Raw genomic sequence first — 14,543 nt, forward strand, 5'->3', positions numbered from 1 at the left:
CACCAGCTAAATAGTCTCAGAGAGACTTTGGCTGATGACAGAAGAGTGTGTCTTGGAAAGACTGAACTGTTCTACAGTCCTTCATTCATATTAAGTATTGATGGGTCTAAAGCATGACCTGACCCTCCTGGCCCCATTTCTTCTGAAACACCTTCCTGCATTCAGCAACCCTAGTGGTCTGCCCTGTGGGTGGCTCAGTCAGGTGCTTGTGAACCAGGTTCCATCCCCAGCCTGTCTATCATGCATACTGATGTGGCTGTCTGCAGTGTGCAGGAGCCCACTATTACCAGCCTCTGTCCAACAGGCTTTGCATGAGTCCTTTTGTGTACTCAGAGCTCTTTTTTTTTTTTTTTTTTTTAACATAGGTCAGCATTTCAGTCCTTCAGCTTCAGTGGAGATTTTGTTAGGAAGTATTAATCCAGGGAGTCACTCACGTGAGCCAGCCTCCGGGCCTGAAATCTCAGAATCTCCTATGACCCCTATCCTGGGTGGAGGAAGCAAGAAATGGCCTTTACCTGAAAGTGCCGTCTCCCTTCAGTCCTTGTAATAGCATCTTCTGCTGGTTCTGACACAGTCTCCCTGTTTCTATAAGTCTCTTTTAAAACATTATTTTTAAGAAAATATTCTTATAGGTGAACACTCAGGCTAACCTAGTGGATATGATCTTGGAACTTCCATGATTACCCACTTAAAGATCAAAGTATTATATGCTGTGTGCTCATAGTGGTCTGTGCTGTGAAGGCAAAAATGCTTTCTACATTGGTGTGGATGCATGTGCTGCAAAGAGACTAAAGCTATCCTGCTGTCATAGTAAAGTCAGGCTGCTCTCCTGTCAAAGCATGTTAACTGTGTTTCTGCGTGCTTGCTTAAGTCCTTTCCATACAAGCCACTTGGTTGGCTTTCTGGTGGGGTAGGTAGAGACTGCAGTCCCTTCTTCCTGTCCAAACCTGCTAACATGGTGCTCCCCTGTCCGGCTCAGCATGCATGGGGCTGGTGGGCACCCTACTGCCCACCTGTCAGCTCTCACTTAACAGTGTTTGGCAGACCATTACCGACCTGGAAACAAGTCACATCTCTACAAAGAAGAAAAAACAGTTCAATTCCTTGTGTGTACATTTGATTTCAGTTTTTATAGTGACAATGAGAATTTGTGTTTCTTTTCACTTCACCTCGCTCTTCTGGTTTTAAAGAATAAGCTATAAGCTACATGTTTATCTGTACTAACATGTTGCTTACTTTTGTACCAGGTGTAAAATTTGAGGTATTTTGAAAAAAAAAATGGGCATCTGAGATGGACAGACATTGCTCACATGAAGCACAAACAGCAGATAAATATATGGAAAAATGCTCAACATCATGGATCATTTGAGAGATGTAAACTAAGACAACACTGAGATTCCATCTCCAGAAAGCACAGCCATCATCAAGGATTCAATCAACAATTAATGCTGGAGAACTGTGGGGGAAAGGAACCCTATTTCATTTCTTGTGAGAATGTAACTTGGTACAACTAATATGGAAATTAGTATGGAGATTCCTCAAGAAGCTAAAACTAGAGGTTTCATTTGACTTTGCTGTTCTTTAGGTATCTCCCCTAAAGAGCTAAATATATACATACTCTGTTTATAGCAGCACAATTTATAATAGTTGTATCTTGAAAATCGCCCTTATGCTCACCAGCAGATAAATAAAGGAAATGTGGTATTTATATACAGTGGAGTACTACTCTTTCATAAAGGAGGATAAATGTGAGTCATTTTTGGCAAAGAGATACAGCTTGCGACCACAATTTTAAGTAAAATAAGTCAGACAAACAAGTTTAGACATTACTTCTCTTGATGAGAAACTCAGAGTAAAAAAGGATCAAAATAGAGGATCGTTATTGGGAAGTAGGAAGAACACATTCAGCTGGGAAGGGGACAAAGTGGAGCAGAGTGAAGGGAAAAAAGGAAAGGAATTCAAAAGAAGAGAAAATGGGAAAGGATTCATAATTGTAGAGAGAAAGAGAAGCCAAAGGAAGGGGAGTAGAATGAGGTACAAATAAATAAGAAATGCTATGTACAGGTACAAATTCCCTATGATGAATGTGGTCATTTTGTATGGCAGATATGTACTAATAAAAAAGAACGACCTTATGTATACAAAAAATGCATTTAAAAGCCTAGAGTTTCAGTTTGTCTCTCTAGCAAGCAGCAGGTGTAGTAGAATGAGGACAGCAGTCCAGACCTGGGCGTTGGGAGGCAGTTTTGTCATGCAGCGGAATGGCACAGTGAGGCTTGGGCAAAGCGCGAATGAAAGTAACGCTAAAGGTAAAGACAGATAACAGCAAAGCACTAGTCATGGAAGCAGCGAGGAAGGAATGGAAAACTTTGATAGGGTTTTCCTGCCTTTTCCACCTTGGCCTGAAAGGAAGGAGGCCTTTCTGCTATGTCCACCCCTGTGTCTGCCTTCATTACTAGCTTTTCAAATGTTCAAAGCTCCGGGTGATTAGCAGACGTTTCTCCAGACAGCTCAGTCCTTAAGCCCCTGCTGCACACCAGGGTCAGGGTGTGAGGGCTCTCTACACATGTACTATGTGCTAAGTTCCAACGGGGCCATTCCAGACTTTTTCATCTTTCAGGAGTGATAGCGACTTTCTGTAGGTTTCCAGGCCTACACAATATAAAGTGATTCCACTAAACATGATCTCTTTTTTCCATTCGGTGACTGTTCTCATGTGCACATTCCTCCATTAGGAAACCCTAAAAGAGATCTAAGTGGTAGTTTAGCCCTTCAGCCAAATCCCTGACTTTCCCATAATTAATTCTCATAAGATTTGTTTTCAATTTAAAAGGATCCCTTTTCCAAGAAAGAAGCAGGTAGTGCTGTGACTAGGGTGAAGGTGACAGAAGGAAGTTCAGAGTAAATAGAGTAACAGAGCCGGGCTGTCTTGTTGCATCATCTAAAGAGGATGGAGAGGGAACCACCGTTCACCCATCCACCTACGCACCCTCCTCTCTTTCCCTCATCCATATTCAACCCCACCTTCTCTGTCTTCTATTAAAACAAGAGACATACCTTTTAACTAGTTCCTAGAAATGTTTGAATGAGATTGTGGGTTGGGAGCTTCCCATAAGGTAAGTCACCTTTAAGCAAGTGAAGCAAATGAAGTTGGTTTGGGAGCCAACTCTTTCTGAAAATAAATGTTCATGCCAAACCTTTCTGCTGTCAGCGGGGGACATTTTTGGTACACTATCCTGTCCCTAGCCCCCCCCCCAAAAAAAATCAGAGGAGTTGAGAGAGTTCTGGAACTTAAAGTTTCAGAGCTTTGGAACAACCTATGGGCAGCACTTGTGATCCTGATATCCGAGGGCATTCACCCCACGGTACTAATTCCTCCACTGGACACCAAGGTTCTGAGAGAAAGAAGCACATCCTAGTTCCCTGCCTTCACTCGTCATTACAGTACCCATCACTCCATTAGCATTCAGTAAATGTAGAGATGTGACACCTGGTGACATATTTGGTGAAGTATTTTTCTATGTATTTGGCACAGGGTCTCACTACACAGTTCATACTCATAGTCATCCTCCTGTTTCAGCTTCTCCAGCACTTGGGATTACAGGTGTGAGTCACCACACCCAGACTTGGTGGCCCACTCAGTGTGCCTGGAGGCGGGGCCAGCATATGGTGCTGGCGATTAAACTCCAGTCACTGCATTCAACTAAGCAGGCGCTTAGTCTGCTGAGCTATCTCGTGGGCCTACCTGGTGCTTTATAAAACAAAAATGAATTGTCCTAGAGGGCTTCTAAGATTAAATTCTAAATTTTAATTTTTGTTTGCCTCAGTTTGAACATTGATGTTGTTAATGTCTCAGCAAGTAATCAGGTTGGCTCAAAGTCTTTCCTCTCTCAGGTATGGATTTTTTTTTTTAACAGATTGAGGCATTTCAGCCAAGTTTATAATCCTCTAGATTATAGAGGATGAAAGCCTGAGTCATCAGAATGAGTAGTGCTAACAAGATTTGGCCATTCATTAAGATAAACTGCTAAATTTAAATTGACTTAGGATGAATTAGGCTGATGCAGCTTCTTGCAGGGTAATACAAAAACTGAAAGTGTGGGAAGTGTGAGGGCACCTTAGACACACACCACTTGATGTGTACCTCACGTGTACCCCTCACACTTGTGTAGTTCATCTCATATATGCTCCACTGTCATGAAATATTTGTAGGATGAGCACTGAACTAAACAATGGATAATCAATATTCTTGAAAAATAATCCATTAACTTGTTTGGACCTGGCTTTCATCTGCATTTAGAAAAAAACCTCCCAGCCCTGATGTGGTCTGACCCTGCAAATACTGATTTCATGTCTCGTTACCCTAGCTTCATGCTTCCAGGTCTAGCCATGCTGGCTGACGACACTGCTTCTCACTGCAAGGCCTTTGCTTATCTGTAATGTTTTGCCTTTGGCTGAATCTTTCTGTATAATTTGGGTCTGACCTATTTTATTTTATTTATTTAGTAATTTAGGGAAGGGTCTACAAGGTGTTCAGGGTCTCACTACTAGATCAGACTCGTAGTGATCTGCCTGTTTACAGCCTCCCAAGAGCTGGGATTATAGGCACACGCCATCATGCCCAGTCTCAATCTCAATCTCAGGCTTAGTGCACCCCTGGGACAAGGCCAGCACGGCATGACCAGAGATGAAACCCCCAACCTCTGCGCCTGCTTGCAGGCACTTTAATATGCTGAGCTATTTGGCTGGCCTAGGTCTGACCTATTTTAATCTCCCATAACCTCAATTAACCTACTCCCTTCCCTACTCCCAGCTCTATATTTCCCACTTCCTTCAAACTTCTTATCATTACCTGAAATTTCCTTGTTATTTTAGTTTTTCTGTTTCTCCCTACAGAACACACGATCCAGCATCAGAGGTCTTCGGTATCATTCACAGGTAGGTCCCCAACAGCTAGAATAGTTTCTGACACATAATAAGTAATGAATGGGTAAGCAAAGAGTAAAAGGACCTCACTGGAATCATCTGGCAGACAAAGCATGTTGGACAGAGAGAGACTGGACTAGAAAAGAAAACAAGGAAGAACAAAGATTGAGGTCCAGGCTGTGAGAGTTTATATTTTTGGAAGTCTTTTACATGCATTCCAGGCAGCTGGAATGGGACATGCTGGACCTTTTCACAGCACCACCCATGGCTGCTTTTGACTTTCTTCTATAGCTTTTATTTCCAGTTTGTCCTGGTGTAGTCCCTTGCATTTCTCTCACAGAAGGCTGTGTCTTCTCTGGGGCTGCACGTATAGCTGCATCTTGTCAGTGTTGCCAAGGAATAATTTAGATAGAAATTCTACATGGCAGCTCTATAGCCTATTTAGGACTTTCAGGCCAACAGGGAGGAAAGAGTGTACTGTATATCAGGTTTCTGTTGGTAAGGGGTGAGATGGTAGCCATGGCCCCAGTCTGTTTTTAATCCAGAAAAAGAAAGAAGCTGCTATTACTCTGATCTGTAACTATGGTTGCTTGTACAGTCAGAAGTATTTCAAAATGGCTATCTTAGGATGTTGTGTGTTACGGGTCGGTGCCGAAAGAAACGATGAGAAGACCTGATGAATATAGCTTCAGAGTTCTCACTGAATTTAGTCTCTCTCCAAGTGAGCTCAGAGCCTCAAAAGCATCTCACATTTATTGAAGGGTAAAGGCAGACTAAGGAATGTGCATAATTACCTAAGTGAATACAAACTACTATCTCTATTAACTTCCACCATTTGCCGAACACTAGGTTCACACAAATGCTAGCCCATAACATCCCAAGCAAGGGATCAAAGGACAGAGTGCCTGCAGGAGAAGCTGTTATCTGCAGCCCTGGGTCCCAGCTTTCTGGGAATTTGCAGACAGCAACCCTCCTCGGGCTCAGTCCAGTGTTCCCTGCTCTCTTGGGACATGAAGCTTTTGTCTCAAATCCGTATCTCTACATTAGGACACCATTAATTCTCTTGTGTAAGGTGGGGGGAGTAAGCATACTACCTGTCATATCAGAAAAATCCATCCATAGGACAGAAAATGATGCAAGTCTTCTCAGGACCTCTTGGTAGAACATATGCTTTTATTTTTAACTGGCATATCTATGCAAATACTCTTAATCACAGCAGGGAATTTCTCAGACCTGACTATAACTTAAGTTTTGAAGTGGAAAAGAATTTTAGAGATCTCCACTCTGCTGGTAACCTGTATCCCTTGATAGAAGAGGGTTATCTCAATTTAGGTTCCTGCTCAGGACTAAATGAGTCTTCAATTTGGTATAAGGGGGACAGTTGCCTGAATCAAAAATTAGATCCAAAGAATAAGGACAACATGGAGGAGGATCTAGAAGTGGCTGGGGTTCAAAGAACTAAACGAAGCCCGTGTCTGCAGAAAACGTCCAAGAATAGCAGACCTTAGTTCAGACCAGCGGAAGACATGGGGTGAAGGTAGAGAACAGACAAGGAAAGACAGCCTGAGCCACTCAGAACAAATGAGTCAGGTGAGGAATATGTGCAAGAAATGGTGAACAATCAGAAAGACTAGAAATGTGAACCAGCAATGATTCCTTATCTTAGACCTGTTGGCTTAACATCACTCTCCTGTCAGTGGTGAAAAGCCTTTCATGAGGAGACCCAATCATTATATAACAACTTTAGTGATCCAAAGTGGAAGTGGTTCAATTCTTAAATTTAGGATTAAATCCATTAGCAGGGCAGGAGCAGTAACAGCAGAATATGGCTATCTGTAATAAGCCATCTTGTGGCTTTGCTCACTTTGGGCATTGCTGAGGCATGTGACAGCTCAGTACAGATGTAGCACAAGTACTTGCATCATTTAGTCTCCAAGACTACAGAATAATGTATTTCCACTACTTTAGCTTACAGATATTTAGTCTGGATTACAATCAGATTTTTACAAACCAGCTTTTGGCCTCATTAAAAAAAAAAAAATAAATGTGGTTCAGAAAAAAGTACCGGGGCTAGAAGTGAGATGTTGCTATTCAAAATACACTAGAGTGATTCCAAGAGAGGAACATCTGTTGAGTATCCTCTGTGGGTTTAGCGTGCGTTAGATATTTCACATCCATTTGATCATTTAATACCAAAGCCTATCTTAAAAGGTAGCTACTATTGTCTAATTTTACAGACAAAGAGAGACTAAGAATGGTTATGATTTGTTCGACGTCTTATCACTAGAGTATAGCAGAGACCTGAAACACAAGTTTTGGGTTTTCTGACTTTACAGCCCATGTCTTTTGTTTTTTACCACTGTGCTACCAGAACAAAAAAAGAAGTGCAGTGAAAAGTCAAAAAAATAACAAAGTGAGGGGAAAGGATATGCTACTAATAAAGAACCCACCCTTTCTGAATCCTTCTGAAACATCCAACTGTCAAAGAATCAGAGTATTGTGTATTCAATATTAAATCATATTGAACATGGCAACTGAACTTTTGATGATTCTGAAACTTTGTCCAGATCCTTTGTACCTTAAGAAAGCTCACTGTCCATACGAACTACAGATACATGAGAAAAGAAAAATAAAAGGGCATAGAAAAGCCAGATCATCTGCTTCCAAAATGCGAGGGACTTCACAGCTTTTAACAATTTTTATTTCATCAGGTCAAGGAAACAAATGGAATATACCAAAATGGCCCTGCCTCTCTTGGCTTACATTCTAAACACATCCATTCTCATATCCAATAGACTGAAATCCACTCAAGAAGATTGCACCTTTCATCAGATTCTACCATTAAAATCCTAAATGGTCAAGTATCACTGTGCACAAGATTTTTGGGAATCACAAGCTCTTTACAATGCAGAGCTTACAAATAACTGGATAACATAACTGGCATTTAGATGACACCCCCGCTTGGTGGGACAGACTGCATGAGGCAGTGTGGCTGTGTGGCGGGAGAGAAGTCCAGACCTGGAGCAAACCGCTGGCCCTGCCGGGGGTTACCAAGCCAGTGCTAATGAATACATGTTTCTCGGCTGTCTCAGGGCCTTTATTCCTAGCAACATTAAACCATGAAATAGCTGCAAGCAACCATGTCTAAACAAGGAACTCAATATTTGAATCTCTAGGAAGTGACCAATTTCCAAGAGGCATTTTTGGCACTCTAGAGTAGACTGGGATGAAAATTGTACCGCAGGCTGGAGAAAAGCCCAATGTGCTTCACCAGATTGGGCTCTACCACGTAGGCCCGCTCTCCTTTGGCCCTCAAGAGTGAGTACAGTGCCATGTCCTTGCCAAATCCCTTGTGGCAGTACACCTGGGATAGGTAGGTGAGGGCTCGGCGGGCCGCAGGTGCTGGGAAGAGCATGGCCGGGGTGCAGCACTGGGAGGCAGGAACCACACTGTACAGGGAAGGACTCAGGCGCCGCAGTTCCAGGAAATAGTGCCGGCCCACCAGCTCCACTAGTCCCATGCTATACAGTGAGAAGAAGAGCAGGACAGACCAGCTGAAGCCTGGGCGGCTGGCAAACCGCATGTATAGCCAGGTTAGCATGGGCCCCAGCAACATGCCCACGCCAAGCCACTCCAGGATCCTCATAGGCTCTGGGTTGAGGTAGTTCTGGAGCCTCTCGGGGTGATACAGCTTGAGATACAGAGCATCTCTGAGGTGCGGCTCAGCAAGGCGAGCCCGCAGAAGGTGCTCCAAGACTGGGAATATCTGCTCTTCTGGAACAGCATCATCTTCCACCATCAGGACATAGTCTGGATTGTAGGTTTGCAGTGATGACTCGAGGCAATACACATAGTCTTGCTTTTCTTTCTCAAATGAGTTGGTTGAAGGGTCATCGCCATAATCATCCTCAGTCCCCTCATAGCGGTTGGCCACAGGCACATACTTGGAGAGCAGCTTGGCATCGAAATGACTCACACTGCGCTCCACGTTGCACAGGAAGAGCTGGTGTCCCTCACACTGGGGACCACACTGCTGCAGGAGCCGGTGGAACTGGGACACCACCTGTAGGACATAGTGGAAGCCAGGCTGCCGGTCCACAGTGATGATGGTGATCACCAGCCAGGGGCGTGGTGTGCCCTGCCAGACAATGGGCACTGAGCCATTGGCAGAAGGCAGCTCCTCAAAGTAGTGGAGAGCAGCCTCCCCTTCCTTCAGACTTTGCTGCAGGAACTCTTGGCTCATTTGGTTCAGATGCCAATTGCGTAGATAGAAGTAAGAGTGCAAAAGTCGGTGACAGGCCAGGGGAGCCAGTAGGCCGAATGTCACCACGGTCAGGATGAAGAGCTGGACAGCAGTGCTGCCCCAGGAGAGTCGTCGTATCCTCCGGAGGAGCATGGCAGCTGGAGAAGGGAATGTGTTCCTGAGGTCAACTCTTCATGTCTGATCCCTAGAACAAACCATCCTGGGTCTCAGGCCAGAATCACTGCAAGTCAAACCTAAAGAAAGAGGAATGATAAAAGCTTAAAAGAAAATTTCAATGAGTGAACCCATTACATATTAAACAAGCAACTCTAGTTCAAGACTCTGTGCTACTAGAAACCATACTTCCAATAATAAACTATGCTTTGGTTGTTTCTACTATTGACCCGTACAATGCGCTTGTTCTTTCTATGACTATGGAGATCTGAGTGCATTCACCCAAGGCCCCGTGCCTAAAGATGATCAGTTAGGTGTAGAGTGTGCCAGAAAGTCACCAACTATGACAGGTAAGATGATTATTTTTATTTGCCAGCTGCATAGCCATTGGTTCTTTGGATGGACACACACACACACACACACACACACACACACAGAGGCTAGGCCCTAGAGGAAGTATATGTACCTAAAGCAAGTTCTAGCATAAGCATACAGTAAGTATTTACTATGCATAGTCAATTAAATTAATTGATGGACACACACACACACACACACACACACACAGAGGCTAGGCCCTAGAGGAAGTATATATACCTAAAGCAAGTTCCAGCATAAGCATACAGTAAGTAACTAAATTAATTGACTATGCATAGTAATTTCTGCAAATGAGTATTTTTTCTGCCTATGTCAAACATACAAGCAAATAATACTACTTAGGATTCTCTGAAATGTCAGTTAACAGTATCTTCCATTCATACTTCTCTAAGCTCACGGAGCTATACTGAAACTGCACAATCATTTGGTCCTGACTGTTCTTCTATTTTATTTTTATAAAACTATTACAGAAATCAGTGACACAAAGTATCTCCCATAGATAAGCAAAATGTAGAGCCCTTGGCTTAGGAGGGATGGCAGCATTTGAAGGAAGATCTACAAGTAGCTTTTCAGTGAGAGAGAAACAAAGTAAGCAGAGGTGAAGATAGAAGAGACAGTCTCCGGCCGGCTCTGCTCCAGAAAGAAATGCTGTGGAGGGTGGAGCACAGGCGTGTTGGTGTGAATTCTGGCTCTGCTACTTATTGGTAAGAAGTCACCTCACCTCTCTACATCTTAGGTTCCCTGGCTCTGCGTGTAAGTAACAATACCAGTGTCATGGAGTTACTGAGGATTAAGCGTGTTCACTTAGTGCAGAGTTTAAAAAATCCCTACATTCAAACTTGTGATATTTTAGGAATAAGTAGGTCTAACATTCTGATGAAAAGCAGACTTATATCAAACAACAGAATAAAAAGGACAGTGTCAATATAAATCCAGTAAGGTCAACACAAAACTAAATGTTAGTATTGAAAGTAAAAGACAAGTCTGTTTTCAGCAACAGCAGATTATATGTGACAGAGACTACTGGAATCTCATACCTAAAGTAAGATCTGGACAATACCCAAGGAGAGAAAGAAGAAGAAATCTGAATATTAGGGAATCCTAGGCCTGTGAACTTCTAGAGTACTGTAGCCTGACTGCTTCTCCCTCTGATCTCTTCAGGTCAGTGCAGTTGAATATCCATGTGGCTTCGTCAGTTTCACATCACAAGGAGTAGACAACAAACACTGAAGCAGGCTGAGCCCATCCTTCTGCTGTAGTGGCCCCGGGAAGTGGCTTCCTACGTGGGCCTTCCTCCCTGTCTTTGATATTACTGAATATAAAGCCAGTAAGAGTAATGCAAAACGAAATACTCTCTATCAAACTGAAAGTAAACCTTTTACCTAAGAAAAATGATAAGGTTTATACACATTTAGAAGAAAACAGTCCACTTGTGACTTATTACAAAGAAAAGTTTGCCCAGGAGGGAGCTGAACAGAGTCAACAAGTTAAGACAGGCAGTCAGGAAAATGTCAGGCGCCCATTAAGTGCTAGTATAACTAAGATACGACAAGTGGGGCAGAAAAGGGAACATCAAGAATTGACATGAAATGACCTTTAATTCCAGGCAACGTTGACTACTGTTTCACTGAAGACAGGGAAGGAGAAGGATCTACTGCAGAAGACCCACTGTCCTCGCTTGCAGTAGTTATTGCTTGCTGGGGTGATCCACAGCCACAAACCATGATAGTTTATAAGAAAAATACACCTTTCTCATGTGCAGACCTGTGGGATAGGTGTGGCCAAGCCTGGTTTAGGGCCAGAATTCCCATGAGAAGCAAATGACTTGATGTACCTCTCTTGCTAGGTCAAAGTGCAGATACACAGCCACATGTTGGGCAAAAGCTTTACACAGACCCAATCAAAACAGTTAGTATGTTTACACACCTCCTTAAGAGTGCCACAAATCAAGTTCATGCACCACCTACTGGGCAAAGCAATCCACAAGGAAATTCACTCCTTCCACAAAGTATGCAAAGGGGGAGGTGAAGATTCAATAGAAAGGGGAAAAATAAAATTTTTCTCCTGACTATCAGTTTCTAGATAGTCAGGAGAAAAAATTGTAACACCTGCTCAGAAAAATTTCCAGAATGCTTTTATGGCATAAAGACTCAATCACCCTATCACTGCACACTGAGAGAGTAAAGACAGGATTGAGTAATAAATCTCAGTAGCTGATAAGAACTAGTATTTCTTGGTTTTGATTCTTACATGTGACAATAAGGTACACATGCTCAGGCATATATGTTACAAGTAGAAAGCAAGAAATATTTTTTATTCTAAAATTAAGAAATATGGGATGATACAGCACTATGCCCTTACATTAGGTTTTAAATAAGTAGATTTGAATCCTAGGATACTTGTTAATTACACTGCATTTTTTAAAAGTTTATACATGGGTCACACACAAAAAAAGCAAAATAAAACCCACTTAGAAGCAAAATGTCTATTATCTACCCATATTGATGTAAGAATACAGGTAAATCAAAAATCCTGTGTTTTTCAAATTCCTATATGCCCCCTTAGAGTATACTGGTTTTCCTTCTTTCCTTCCTTCCTCCTTTCCTTCTCGTATTTCACTATTTTCTTCCTAAGAATGAAGGTTTCACTGTTGTGAATGTTACTTGCTCATACAGGTCCACGCTGCCTCCGTTCATGTTGTCTATACTTTGGAACCTAGGCAGGTAGAACTGCTCTTGTCTTACATATCAGCTGGGTTTTGAGGCAGACAAAAGATGACCAGTCAATGACTGGGGAAATACCCATCACCTCAGGAAAGTGTGAAATTAACCATACAATCTACCCCATCCACCTTCCATCATAGGTGCTGGGGACAGGACCTTCGTGATTAGACCATTGGATTCCAGCCACACTGGGTTATGGAGGGATTCAAGAGCATGCTCCTGTTTGCCTTCTAAACGACGTTCTTAAAGGGTGTAAACAAGCTCAGGAGCCCCATCACCCACCTATAATTTATTTCACTTTATTAATCTAGTTTTAAAACTTCTGACCCAGAGGAAGAAATCTAAAGATACGTGATTTTTTTTTTTTTTACTGGTAGTCTTAGAGAGGTTCTTTACTCCCAGCCTGTTCATGGGGTGGGATGGAAAGAGCTGTGTCAGCATGGCCACTGTGATGCCTTTTCATAGAAAGTCACAGTTACACAAGATGTCACCTACTCAGGCTCATATTCATTCACTGTGAACTGCCTGACACTGGTGAGCACAATATTAGACTCCTAATTCTTTTTTCTTAGTATGTATTTGTCATACATATTGATCCCATCCACCATAGAGAATTTGTGCCTGTATATAATATATCTAAATTCTTTTTTTCCTCATTCCTCACCCCTCCCTTCAACCCTTTTCCTCCACACTTACACAAGTGGTGTTTCCACTTTTTCCACCCATTCTTTTCTTTTCTCTTCCTTCCCCTCCCTGACCTGTTTTTCTCCCTTGTTCCTTTTCCCATTTAAATGTATTCTTCTTACTTCCCAATATCTACCCTTCATTGTAATTTACCCTTTGCTTTTCTCACACAAGAGAAACAATGTGATATTTACAGTTTATACTCCCAATTCTCTCTCTCTCTCTCTCTCTCTCTCTCTCTCTCTCAATGCATAGGATTTCACTATGCAGCTTGGACTCACAGTGATCCTCCTGCATTCAGCCTCTCTAGCTCTAGGATTACAGGCAGACATCACCACACCCCGACTCAGTGGCCAGCGCTTGCCTAAGCAGGTGCTCAGTCCCATGAGCTAGCTCACCAGCTCTTATACTCCCACTTCTGAGGAACTATTTTTATTGAGTTCTGATTTATGCTTTCTAAGTGCACTCTGATACCCAATCATTTCCTAAACTGGATTCTGCCCAGGGTATATGGTTCAAGAAAGTCAGTACAGGACTAAGACACTGAAATAAACATGAATAAATGTAGTGATATTCACAGTATACTCTAGTGTAGCCCATGAAAGGCTAAAGGTGCCACAGGGAGACGGGAGGCAGAACCCTCGGCTAGGTGTCAGCAGATGCGTACTTAAGAACTCATGCTCTTAAGTCCGCCATCCTTCATGAGTGATAAAACCATTCTCCTAGGCAGCTGGGTCCAAAAGATTGGCAAGTTCTGACTAAACCTTCTATTTGTAACTTCCATTTATTATGTCCCTACTACATAGTTTTCTGAGCACTTACATGCCAGGCACTGTTTAAAGTACCTCATAAAGTCTGTGAGAAATTATTAAGCTCATTTTATAACTGAAAAACCTTTGGAATCATTAATTTGTACTGAAGGGTAATAAAGCCTTTGAGATGGCGTGTTAGAACTTGAACCTACAGAGGCTAATTCCAGAGCCCATGTTCTAACCAATATGCATTGCTGTCTCTGCGAAGTGTCTCAGGAAGATCAGCTGAAAAACTATTAAAAATAGTAAAGACTATTGGGATGCCGTAGGTAACAGAATTAGAATATAAAAATACACATCTAATGGTTTTGTTTATCTGATTATATGAAATTTATATTTATACTATGCATACAATACTTTCGCCAACTCAACCAAAAATTAATGGAATAAAAGACCTCAATCAAAATGGAAAAATATTCAACTAACATTCCTAGAAAAAATTTTAAAAATATGCAGAATAGGGGCTGGAGAGATGGCTCAGTGGTCTAAAGCACCTACTTGGAACTAGCTTGGCAAAGCATCAGGGACTGCGGTTCAATCCCCCAGCACCACATGCCAGCCAGCCCCGCCCCCTGGTGGGCTGAGCTGGCCACACACACACCTCTC

At 42.5% G+C, this 14,543-nt stretch overlaps 1 protein-coding gene across 2 annotated transcripts in view; it reads right to left on the reverse strand.

Annotated features, from left to right (window-relative positions):
- Positions 1-7,587: 7,587 nt before the first annotated feature.
- The window catches only part of Tmem246 (transmembrane protein 246), a 10,112-nt gene continuing 3,156 nt past the window's right edge, over positions 7,588-14,543 (reverse strand). For both annotated transcript variants that reach the window (XM_004638059.3, XM_023722911.1), the window contains exon 2: positions 7,588-9,423. In XM_004638059.3, coding sequence (XP_004638116.1) covers positions 8,138-9,322 — 1,185 coding nt within the window. In that variant the 5' untranslated portion in view covers positions 9,323-9,423 and the 3' untranslated portion in view covers positions 7,588-8,137. The remainder of the gene's footprint in view (positions 9,424-14,543) is intronic.

Source organism: Octodon degus, unplaced genomic scaffold (assembly GCF_000260255.1).
Source record: "Octodon degus isolate 3935 unplaced genomic scaffold, OctDeg1.0 scaffold00094, whole genome shotgun sequence".
Taxonomy (NCBI): Eukaryota; Metazoa; Chordata; class Mammalia; order Rodentia; family Octodontidae; genus Octodon; species Octodon degus.